We start from the raw sequence: 12,837 nt of genomic DNA, 5'->3' as shown, positions 1-12,837 counted from the left end.
TGTGGCATAGGGCCAGGGCAGGAGAGGAGCCTGCCTTATCCTCACTGTACCATCAACTGGGAGCTGCCCAAGGTAAGTGACGCCTAGCTGGAGCCTGTACTCCAAACTCCTCCTACACCTCGCACCCCTTCTTGCATCACAACCTCCTGTCCCAAACTTGTACCCTGAGCACCCTCCTAACGCTGCACCCCAACCCTCTGACCTGAGCCTCTTCCTGCAAGCCATGAGACCCTTAGGCCAAAAAGTTTGCCCACCCCTGCTTTAGACCCACTCACTCTATATTGATGTTTAAAGGGAGGTTAAACTGCAACTTACACTTACAAGCATTTGAGCTCTTCTTCAGACCTAAGAAAGGTCTGCAGAGTTTCACAGCTAAATACAAGGCAACAGAGAGTTTAGCATACGTACTTGGGACCGCTTGTTGTCACCGATCACTCCATACTGGAATCTATAAGGGGTATCTTGGAGCAACATCAAACAACTAAAACCCATACACAATGGGGACCACATCCAGAAAGAATTTTTTCCTGAAACCCTCTTCTGCCCTTCAAACAAGCAGATGCGTAGTGAGGGTGTTATGCGCTCAGGGCAAAAGCAAAATTTGTGCCCGTCTTCCCCGCACGGTAGGGCCCCGAATCTGGCACACGGCTGAGCCTGATCCTGGGAGGAGGGGGGGAGCTTGTACCGTGTCTTCCCCCACCTCCTCCAGTTTGGAGCCAGCCCCAGCACGCCTGCAGGAGGAGATGAAGGAGATGGGGCTGGGGACAGAGACGCAGGGAGGAGGCTCTAGCTGGCGGCGGTGGATGGAGGAGGAGCAGGTGAGCCGAGGGATGACAGGGGGAGTGGAGGGAGACTAAATAGGTGCTCCTCTAATGTGGTGCCCCCATATTTCCCCCTGGCTACACCCCTGCAAACATGCCCCCGGACTTCTCAAAGCTGAGCATTAGATGCAAGCTTCACCCAGACCAGGACAAACCGACTCAGATCCTGCCAGAACAAGAATGCCAAACCTGTAGATGTATCTCAACAGGTACAATGATTGGTGTCTCCCACAACAGACCTTTCAAGATCCATAGCTCCTGCATATTGCAATCAGAACATGCTGTTTGCCTCATCCAGCACACTAGATGCCCCAAAAACAACTATTAAAGGGGTAGCTGTGTTAGTCTGTAAATTTAAAAACAAGTAGTCCTGTGGCACCTTAGGCTATGCCTACACTGCATAATTAATTTCAGAATAAGCTATTCTGAAATAGTTATTCTGAAATAGCTTATTTTGAAATAGCACATCTATACTGCAGGGAAGCTTCAAAATTAATCCAAGGCAGGCTTCCCTAATGTAGACATGCTATCTCAATTTAGAGCCCCAGAAGGAATAACTTAGAATGGACTTGGTGAGGGGCTGCTTCAAAATCCGAGAAGCAGAGTGTCTACACATGCCTTATTTCGAAATAGGTATTTCGGAATAGGCATTATTTTTCATAGAATGAGGTTTACAGAAATTGGAATAAGCTGTCCATTATTTTGAAATTATGTGTGTAGACCTTCGCATAGTTATTTCGGAATAACAGCTGTTTTTCCAAAATAACTTTGCTGTGTAGACACACCCAAGACTACAGGGTTTGTTTGTTTTTAAAAAAATTGGCCTTTTTTCGAAAAAACTTCCCCGGCGTCTAGACTGCTGCCATGTTCTTTTGAAAGTAAATAGAAAGAACACGGCAGATTTTTCAACTGTGGAAAACCTTGTTTTACGAGGAATAACGCCTTTTTTCGAAAGTGTAAAGCAAACTGTACTTTTTCGAAAGAGAGCATCCAGACTGCCTGGGTGCTCTCTTTCGAAAAAGCGGTTTGCTTTTTCGAAAGTACCAGTTGTAGTCTAGATGCTCTTTTTCGAAAGAGGCCTGTAGTCTAGATGTAGACTTAGAGACTAATAAATATAGATAGACAGACAGAGAGACAGACAGACAGACATTGGATTTATGGTTTACTACATCAATCCGTAATTCATTAATGCTGCTTTTTATCCTCTGACTACAGAGGTATTAACAGACCGCTCCACTTGGTCCCTTAGAATATGTGTTAACTACTTACGTTAAACAATTAGGTTAAACAATCTGTTCAATCAAGTATTTAGCTGTGACACTCTGAGTACTTTTCCCAGACCTAAAGAAGAGCTTTGTATAGCTCTCAAAAGCACTTCTCTCTTGCCAACAGAAGTTGGTCCAATAAGGCTTTGTTTACACTACTTTATTTTAACTGTATTCCTAAAAGTCAGGCAGTGTAAATGCTGTTTGTTGGAATCAATGAGCCATTTGCACTGCTATTTGCTGCAGCAAAACTTGTGTGTGGGTCAGGAGATAGGACATTTAAGCACCTGTGAAGGACAGAAGTTTTGTTGCTTAATTGGCAGTATAGACAAAGCCAAAACCTTACCTCCACATTGTTTTTTATTTAAATCTCAGCTATCCGTTTTTTAGTTCTTCAAACATACACAATATTTAGAAATAAATCATTGTTATTTCATTCACACATGTGATTAAAAAATGGACAAAGTGGTTACTTTGAATTTTTAGTTAGGGGTGGGGGAATTAGGCTCTGGCTGACACACTCTGTTCAGTTGAAGCCTACAGATAATGATTACAGCATAGTCTGAAATCACCCAGGTTGGGGGGAGGGGGTTTGTTTACAAGCAAAAATATGACTAACCTTAATCATTTTTACTACTTAGAAAACTAAAATCAAACACTAACATTTTAGGGCAGTCTGAAGTGGTGTCATTGAATAAAAGGTCAATGAATAGCAGTGTTGCGCACAATGTATAATTATGTATAAACCATATCCATGTATTTAGCTAAGGCTTAGGTGACCCTGATAGTGCAGCTATAATAAATGGAGCTATTTATCAGACCTTATCTCTTTTTTAGCTCAGCGTTACAGTTATGTTATGCATTTTTTACCTGGGCTGGAGCACTGGATGAAAGATGAGTCAAGTCTCCGATTCTGGCAGCAGCTCGGGGATCGCTAGAGCTGATCAAAACTGGAGCACTAATTTCCATGGAATGCCTGTTATGCATGGCCTGAGAGGATTTGTGTGTCATACTGAGAGCTGTGAAGGAGTGGCGTTTCTTGGCATTCTTCTTGCCATCAATATGCCGCTGAATGGCACTGACTGCTCCTGTATTGTTTAAAGTAGAGCACTGGGCCAAATTTACTGCCATGTTGGTGTCAGATGGCAAAGGGACATCACAGCCAGATGCAGCAGCTAAGCATGTCTTGTCCATCTCTATAAGCTGTTTAGCTGATTCGTTGAGCTAAGTGCAGAGAAAAACAAAACAAAACAGAAGAATGGGGAAATTAAAAGACTGTCATAGCTAGCCATTGAACCTGTGAGTTCAAATTCTGCACTCATGCCAGTGCTACTAGAACTTCGCTTATAGAAGCACCAACATCCTTCCGAGTGTTTAAAAAAAATAGTGGAAGTCCATAATTCCGATAACCTGACACCCATGTTGAGTGTAATCCCATGGAAATCAACTGGACTTTATGTAAAGTAACATTCTAGTCTAAGTGTGTAAGAATATCAGATTTTGGGGCTAAATGTGGAGAGCCCTGCACAGATACAAAATTTGTATCTGCATCCGTATTTGCAAAACTGAGCTGCGGGTGTCCATATCCATATCCACTGAATCAGATACCTGTGGATATAAAGTGGATATCTGTGGTTTTGCAGGGCTCTATAAATGTATGTTTAAATATACTGCAAACTTTAGGAGTAACCCAACAGGAGCTCTATTCCTACTTACTGGGCAAACTGTTCACTTTGGAAATTTTTGGTTAAATATTAGCAATCCTTAATATGTTTATTTTGCTATGATCTGTCGATGTACCGGACAAGTCAGTACAATTCAGGTTAAAGAATTCAATTTCCTGAAAGCAGCTACAAGCTTTCAACTCCCAAAGGTTCTAAAAAAGACATTATAGTATTTCTATCCACTTCAAGTCATATGAACAGAAGAAAACAGTAAGGCATATAATATATACCCACTTTAAGGACCCTTTACACACACAAAGTAATAAAAGAGGCCTGAGTGTAAGATTTCAGGTCAGCGGGTCTAAAATTAAACATCCAGAAATGGAAGAACCCCAGACTACAGCCCACTTTTCAAATTGTAACCAGAAGTAATTTGCCTGGGACTACAGAAAGAGACATTGTCACAGCTTGGGCGAGAACTCAATACTTCCTGCATTTCCTAGTCCTGAGCCCAGCTGCTATGATATATTCTTTCTGTTAGACAATGCCTCTCTCATCTCAAATGCTAAGCTAGGAAGTCTGGCTAAGTTTAACAAAATTGTTGGCATTGAATAAAATGATGCATTTGTTACCATATGTACTCCTATTGCTGTATCAGTACATGTTACTAAAGAATTCACCAATATTACTTTGTCTATGCCTTGCCAATGTCTCCATTATATCATCTCACTTTCCCCAGGTCAATATAAATATGTGCTTTGGGCTTGTTAATCCAAGAGCATTTCTTCCAAAATCTCTCTAGTATTTTTTTCTTTAAACACAACTAATATTCTTATCTTAGTATAAATTAAAGCAAAGGATTTTTTTTCTCAATTGCATCATTTCAAATGAGCGGTATCACAGAGGCACCTAGCCTCACATGGTCCAATCAAAGCCCAATGAAACAATAAGCAGGAAATATTAAGAACTAGCAGAAATAGCCGGCATCACCCAAGGAAAATATAGTAAAAGGTGTGATGAATGAACTATGTCAATTACATTAACATAGCATATTTTATTGGAAATACTTTTTCTGATATATTACTTTAAGAAATTAACATAGCTAGTGATGTACTTACAAAATGACAAATTCCATAGGGTCTCTTTTCTCAATTCCCAGGAATCAGGAAGGCCCATCTTTCCTTAAAGACTCTATGCAAACCAATGCCTGCAGCCTCCTTTCCAGAGGCCCTGAGAAATGGAGGGGATGTCTCCTGGCCTCCGCAGCAGCAGCAAATCACTGCTCCCCAAGTAGCCACTCCCCGAGTGTCTTCAGTGCACGCTCCATGGGGCAACTGAATGGACTTTCTAGCGGCAGCTGGACCGGTTGCATTGATCAGACAAAATGAAAGACCTTCAGACCAGGTGCAATAAGTGATATCTAGATGATCAGAACATGCAGCACCTGAACGTACCTGTTCTAATGAGAATAGGCTGTTCTGAGTGTACCGTGTCCTCCTCAGGCTCCATGGTGCTCAAAACCTTGTCCTCCTACCCACCTCCTCTTTGTACTATGACCTGAATCCTGCAGAGTGCATAATACCCGTGGCACTTGCTGATAAAACACACAACACTGCCAGGAGAACGCATGCAGCCCCAAGGAGGGTGAGTGGTGGGATGGCTCTTTTAGGTGTGGGGGGACGGAAGCAACTTTAATTTCCAGAAGGGGTTCAGTCGGAGCCCTGCTGCGTGAAGATGTTGAGAGGCTGTGACAGCTGGAGGCTTCTCCCAGCCACAATTAGCAAGGCTAGACCCCACCCAGCATCAGCCACATTTGAGTCTGTCCTGGAGACCTGCTGGTCTCCTAGTATAGGGGAGGTTGCTGATTCTCTGCCCCACTGCAGCCTCTCCCCCCATGGGCTTTCCCTTGATGGTGCTCCAGGTGCCCACATGCTTTATCCGTAGCTGCAGTTGATGTGACACGCTTAACAGAAGAGTCCAGCAAATGCCTATGATCAGGTGCTACTAAAAGCTAATTATCAGTGGGCCCAATTGGGGCTCTGTGGGAACCGATTTCAAGATATAACCCATCCAGTTATTGAAGTTAGGAAATCAGTAGTATACATTCAAAATTTGGTGTTTCTAGCTCTTACTTTTCAGAGATCTTTCATAATTATCAATGTGCCCAATTGGGGCTCTGGGAGAACCGGGGGAACCGATTTTGAGATATAACCAGTCTAGTTATTTAAGTTAGGAAATCAGTGGAATCCGTGCAAAATTTTGTGTTTCTAGCTCTTACCGTTTCGGAGATCTTTCAGGACAAACAAACACAAACACACGCACACAAACAAACAAACTTTCAGAAATATTTATAAGATTATAGGACTCTCTTCCATAGTTTCAAACTTAGCATACAGTCTACATTGGGAAATAGGCAGCATATCACTCATGTTTATTCTTCACCAACTCTTCATGATCAATTTAACAGCTATGTGTGGCCCTGCCCTTAAAAACGCAGAAAATATGTTATGTGGAAATCCCAGGCTGTGTCTAGACTACATGCCTCTGTCGGCAGAGGCATGTAGATTAGACACATAGGCAAAGTTAAAGGAAGCCGCGATTTAAATGATCGCGGCTTCATTTAAATTTACATGGCTGCCGCGCTGAGCCGACAAACAGCTGATCAGCTGTTTGTCCGCTCAGCGCGCTAGTCTGGACGCTCCCCTGCCGACATCAAAGCCCTTTGTTGGAGGCCCCGTTATTCCTCGTGGGATGAGGTTTACCGGGGCTGCTGACAAAGGGCTTTGATGTCGGCAGCAGAGCGTCCAGACTAGCGCGCTGAGCGGACAAACAGCTGATCAGCTGTTTGTTGGCTCAGCGCGGCAGCCATGTAAATTTAAATGAAGCCGCGATCATTTAAATCGTTGCTTCATTTGACTTTGCCAAACAAACAAATCTACATGGCTCCGTCGACGGAGCCATGTAGTTTAGACGTATCCTCATTTACCTGAATTTCTTGACTTCCCAGGTACTGTAACTTATATAGGAAAGAACTTTCCTGACAGTTAGAAAATTTGTAGACACACAGGCTACGTCTAGACTACATCCCTCTATCGGCAGAGGGATGTAAATGAAGCAGTTTGAAAGTGCAAATGAAGCCGGGATTTAAATATCCCGCACTTCATTTGCATAATCATGTAATGGCGCTCTTTCAAAAAAGCGCTATTTCAAAATTGAAACTGCACTCTAATGGGGCTTTTAAAAAAATGAGGCACTTTTTTGAAAGAACCGTGTCTAGACTGTGGTTTCAATTTTGAAATAGCACTTTTTCGAAAGAGTGCCATTACATGATTATGCAAATGAAGAGCGGGATATTTAAATCCTGGCTTCATTTGCACTTTTGAAGTGCTTCATTTACATCCCTCTGCCAACAGAGGGATGTAGTCTGGCCACAGAGATGACCATATTCACTGTTCTACGAGGCATGATGTGAAGTAAGATGAATTTTCTAAAACATTCACTGGGAACATCCCTCAAAGAGTGCTAACAGCTGAGGGTGAGGGAAAAGGCACTTTATATTCAATTAGAATACTGCACAATAGGTTTTGCATTTAATGAACAGAATCAATATATGAATGAAGGTATCTAAGATAAAAACTTTCAGATCTTCACCTATACTCTGAGGTTGATCTAAACTAGAGTACATGAAATATTACATTGGATGAATATAAATATTATTATTGCTATTATTAAATGTTAATTATTATGTAAGCACCAAAACATTCCAGTTAAGGTTGGGCCTCATTAGGCTGCACAAACACACAGAATGACATAACCTCTGCCTTGAAAACCTTACAATGCAAATTTAAAAACAAGACTCAGCAAGTGACAATAACAGTAAGAGAAAGGGAGGAAAGAAAAAAGAACAGGATCACACAGTTTTGTAGCTTTGCTGTGGAAGATCTTGATGGTTCCAAATAATTGTACCAATGATTTAAAACACAAACAAATGAACAGACTAATAATGTTAGCATTTTCCCCATAACTCATATAAATCTTAGGAATGTTCATCTTCAGTTTACAATGTCTCATTCTCAAGTCAGAGGTGATAAAATATGAACATCCAGAAAATAAAAACGAATGCTCTGTAATTCTTTGTCCACTCACAACTGCCACCAGCCAAACAACAACCTTCACAATTAGTGATGTACTGCTACTGACAATGCTGGGATTAGCTGATACCATTCAATTAGACGGCCATTTTACCAGCTGCACTCTTCAATATAGGACCATTACAGAAGCCAGCACAGTGCACTGCACCTGCCAGTTTTTGCTTTTAGCAGCTGATCCCATTTGAAATTCTTCAAGAATGTCCATTATTTCTCACTTCATCATGTTCTAAATTGGTACAGCCTAATATATGCCAGCAGGCTCACAACAATGGCAATGAAACCAGATGGTTCTTCTCTGTTATGTAGGTGTTACAGTTCTGCTTACCCAATCAATGGCAACACTCTTACTGAATTATTTAAAAGGAGGGAAGGGGAAGCACTACCACAATTTATGAAATGCTTTGAACATGATGAACTATTTTGCTAGTGAGTACCAATGGGCTAGGAATATCTGCAAAGAATTTAATGAAGTGTTTTTTGGACTCTGTGATGGGATCTCAGTTTCACAACAATGTCCCCTATCGAGACAGATGTGCCTCTGCTTTTGTTTTTAACACCAGAACTATGATTCACTATCTGACAACCCATTTATAAATCCCACTTATCAATCTTATCAGAAATACAATAACAGGCAAACACCACAGAAACTGTTCTAGAAAGAAATGCTGGAAATATTTTAGAAGAAAAGTGAATCATTATGTTTATAGCTCTATCATTTTCTTTTTCCCATGATGACCGAGTTCCAGAGGCTTATCTTGCAGTGAAACTGGCCCCTAGATACCAATGTATGCCTCATAAAGATACTATGGATATGGAAGAAAAAGCTGAACTGGGAGATTGATTCTTCTTTTTTTATAAATGGGATTTTATAATTTCTTTTTTAACCTGAATACAAACCTCCAATTAAACTCCTACAATTTAAACATAATGTTTCTGTTGACTTTCAGTGGATATTTATACAGTGTAACTGTTTGCAGTCTCAAAGTTTAATGGAAAGCTCTTTTAAACTTTCCATGACTTCAATCCATTGACTGTCTCAGGAATTGGACATTTCTATAGCTGTACTGCAATTTAATGAATCTTACATTTCACAATGCCTATTTTCTAACGTCTCTTAGATGCAAAAATAAAAGAGAGATTTGGGCTATGTCTACATTAAGGATTTTACAGCAGCACAGTTGCTTTCTGCAGGTGGAGAGAGCTTACTCACTGGCATAATTAAGTTGCTTCCAACAAGCAGCAGTAGATATGCTAGCAGGAGAGTGCAGCCAACTTAGCACTATGTGCATGAGTGCATATGCCGACAAAATACTTATGTCACTTGGGTGTGTTTTTTCATATGCCTGAGTGACAAAAAAATGCGAGTGCAGACATGGCTTTAGGTTGAAATCTTTGCCCCTCTGAAATCAATAGCAAAACACTCACTGACTTGAGACCAGGATTTTACTCCAATGATTTATGCAACGAAGTGAGATGCAGGGATATCACAGAAAACTCAACACATAACCATTAGAGACAGGATCCTGCCAGGTGTCAAGCATTCTGACCCTGATGCAAAAAACCCCACTTGAGGATATGCTTAACTTGTCTTGTTGTCTTGCAGTTAGGGGACAGAGCAGTCAGCATTTTGCTAGGTGAAGTCCTACAGGAGGCTTGTGACAGGAAGGAAAGGCTCTATTGGGGAGAACTATGTAAGCCACACCACTTAACTTGTTCCTTATGGCAGACTGTCTATAGTAGCTCAGCTGCTAAATTTTGGGTCACAGATGGCTAAGATAGTTGTATAACAAGGGTTACTGTGTCCCTTCTCTATGAGGAAATGCCCGCAGTAGTGGTAGTTGCACTGATAACTGGGATCTGGTTTGTCTAGTTTTATCTCAGGCGCAATGATATGCTCAGAACAAGTTTCCTTCTGAGGCTAGTTCACCTCCATATGACCTCTGCTCATAAAGGGAACAATGATCAAGCTCCATTTCATTTAAAAAAATCTGATGTCCTTGGTTTGAGCCTTGTTGTCTCGTTCACACTATATGCTGCCAGTACTCTGGCATGTAGCCAAAGACAGTCCAAAACCCAGATCATACATAAAGCTTTTTTTTTGCTTTTCGATATTCTACTTGAGCCTTTACCACTTGGGCTACAAAAGTACAAGTGCTAAACTGGATCATTCAGGACTTCCGTGCTGCCATTATTATTATTTTATTAGATTCTTAGATTCTGGATAAATGTTACTCTTCTGCAGCACACATTACAATGATTTCTTTCTCTCTCTTTTACAGATATTTGGATTTCAAATGTGTATGTTAAAAAGAAGTTGTGTAGAAATGCTATCAGAGTTGAGGTGACACAAAACTGAGCAAACTGAGTTGGATGACATATCTATACATGGACATAAGAATTTATCTTATGCCTCTGTGTGCCCCACTTCCTCTCTCCTCAGAGCAGGCGGAATAGAAAATGGGGAAAGAATTACATGCTGGCAAGTATGGACTGCCAGATTGTACATATGTGTGTGTGTGTCTATAATCTGCTGTTGGCATAGGCCAATAACTAATTTCTATGCTACTGAGCAAGAAGGAAGCAGAGGTGCTGTATTTACACTAGAAACTTTTCCCAGTTTATTAATGTTGCTTAAGTATGTGGATTCCTTTTATACTATATTTCTATACCAGCAAAAACCCTAGTGTAGATGCAGTTATACCAGCAAAAAAGCATTTCCTGTCATTTATGTTTTTGATTATAGATTTGCTTTTGAGTGATGTCTAGCTGACCAAAGACACAAGTTCTCTGTGGTCCTGATTCATGAATGCACTCAAGCACATTTTTAAATCCCAATGATGGGACTAAAATGCACTGCTGAATAAGGATGGGATTAGTTATGCATTTGCATTTAAGCACATGCCTTAGTATTTTGTTGAACGGAACCAGGGTGAGCCGAGGAGTGCAATTTATGTAAGATTTCCAGAAAAACAGAATTTCATGTTTTCTGTGGGTCTTTCGCAGAAACAGTTACCTAATCAAAACATCAGGGATACTAGTATGCAGGGCCGGCATCAGGCCGATTCAACCGATTCCCCCAAATCAGGCCCCGTGCCTAAAGGGGCCCCATGCCCTGAACCTGGAAGTGTGCCTGGCGCCATGGACGCAAGTTAATATTCAGAGCTGGGAGCTCTACTCCAGCAATATGTGGAGCTGGGTCTTTCCCCTGGCTCTGCCTGGAGTGGGCCCTGGCCCCCACCTGCGCGTTCTCCCACCCCGGCCCCAGAGCGTCCCCCCCAGTCCCGTCCCCGTCCCATCCCTGCCGTGTGCGGCTCTCGCTGCGGCTCCCCCTCGCCGGCTGTTGCTGCCATGCGCAGCTTTCCCATGACCGGGGATACACCCGGGCGTGACGTGACGTCACAACCCGGGACTTTAAAAGTCTCAGCGCCGCATTGTGGGGCATGGCCTGGCTTCAGCTTCGGAGTCCGGGGCCCGAGCACAGACTCCGGACCCGCAAAGTGGAAGACAGAAGGTAGGGGTAGGGGTAGGGGTAGGGGTAGGGGAAGGGAAAAATAGGGGGAGGGAGTGGGAGAGGAAGGAGCTTGTGTGGAGAGGGAGGAGGGCTTGTGGGGAAGGGGAGGGGGGAGAGGAAGCGGGGCTTGTGGGGAGGGGGAGAGACAAATGCCAGGGGGCCAAATGCAGACAATGAGGAAAAGGGCAGGAGGGGAGGTGTCAGTGGGAGGGGGGACAGGGTAAGGGCATTGATGGTTAGAGGGGGGAGGGGTAGCTGCTGGGAGAAAGCTTGAAAGAAGAGGTGGGCATGAGAAAGGTGGGGATGGAGCAAGTCATGTGTGAGGGCAAGGGCATGAGGGGAACGGGGGCAGAGAGTGGTGAGGGGGTGAGCATCAGGGAAAAAGAGGGCAAAGGGGACAGAGACAGTGAGGGAAGGGGGAGGCACTAGGAGGGTGCAGGGCTAAGGGAAGGTGCAGGGGCCAGGGGATTCTGGGGTGAAGCAGAAGGGCAGACACCTGCAAGGGAGGGATCAGCACCAGAGGAGAGAGGCAGGGCAGGTGTGTAGAGGGAGGTGTTAGGAGAGGGGATGAGGAGGGGTAGCTCACATGATCCGAGTGGGCACAGGGGGGAGAGAAGGGCTGGTGGAGGGGGCAGGTCGCTGGAGGACTGAGGGCAGTGAGAAGGGCAGGAGTCAGGACAGTAGAGGAGGGTGTGGGGTTGGGGGGCAGCAGGCACCAGGGGAGCTGATGGAGCAAGGGGAGGAGACATGGCAGCAGAGGGAAAAGGTAGAGGTTTATAAAATATTTATTAATAACTTGGGTGCCTCAGTGGCACATCCAAACAAGCCACATGAACTCAGTAGAGGTGCACAACACAAAATCCATTCTGCTCATGGGAGGAAACTCTTAGGCTATGTCTACACTGGCGACTTCTTGCGCAAGAGCATCCATTGCAGTGTGGACGCTCTCTTGAGCAAGGAAGCTCCAATAGCCATTTTAGCCATAGGGGTTTCTTGTGCAAGAAATCTCTGCTGAGCATCCACACTGTCCTCTTATGCAAGAGAGCTTACACCTGTTAGAAAAGAGCGTAGCTCTTGTGCAAGATGCCCTCTCTTATCACGCCGTACTGTAAATTTCCTTGCGCAAGAGCAGGCGGGCAGTGTGGCTGCTCTGTGGGTTCTTGCGCAAGAATGCCTATACTTGCGCAAGAAGCCATGAGTGTAGACATAGCCTTAGAGGGAACACTTCCCCCAGCCTTTCTGCCCCCGAGTTAATGTCACACACATTGGGTTAATGCAATTGCAGGATAGTTGTATGAGGGGGGTTTGGTGGGGGCCAAACTAATCCCTGTTGGTAGGAGGATGGTGGGAAAAGTCCTTCGAGAGGGGTGACATGACACCTTTTACTTCTAGTCATGTTGCCCCAAGCGTGTTGCCTCCAGAGGC

At 43.5% G+C, this 12,837-nt stretch overlaps 1 protein-coding gene across 5 annotated transcripts in view; it reads right to left on the bottom strand.

The window, feature by feature from the left end:
• The window catches only part of SH3RF3 (SH3 domain containing ring finger 3), a 397,687-nt gene that overhangs the window by 80,393 nt on the left and 304,457 nt on the right, over positions 1-12,837 (bottom strand). For 3 of the 5 annotated variants that reach the window (XM_075918091.2, XM_075918099.2, XM_075918083.2), the window contains one exon: positions 2,957-3,310. The exons of the other annotated variants lie outside the window; for them this stretch is intronic. In XM_075918091.2, the coding sequence (XP_075774206.2) occupies positions 2,957-3,310 (354 nt within the window). The remainder of the gene's footprint in view (positions 1-2,956; positions 3,311-12,837) is intronic. 5 annotated transcript variants of the gene reach the window in all.

The sequence above is a fragment of the Pelodiscus sinensis genome, chromosome 1, assembly GCF_052426305.1.
Source record: "Pelodiscus sinensis isolate ZL-2025 chromosome 1, ASM5242630v1, whole genome shotgun sequence".
Classification (NCBI taxonomy): domain Eukaryota; kingdom Metazoa; phylum Chordata; order Testudines; family Trionychidae; genus Pelodiscus; species Pelodiscus sinensis.
This window is presented reverse-complemented; position numbering and strand designations above follow the sequence as displayed.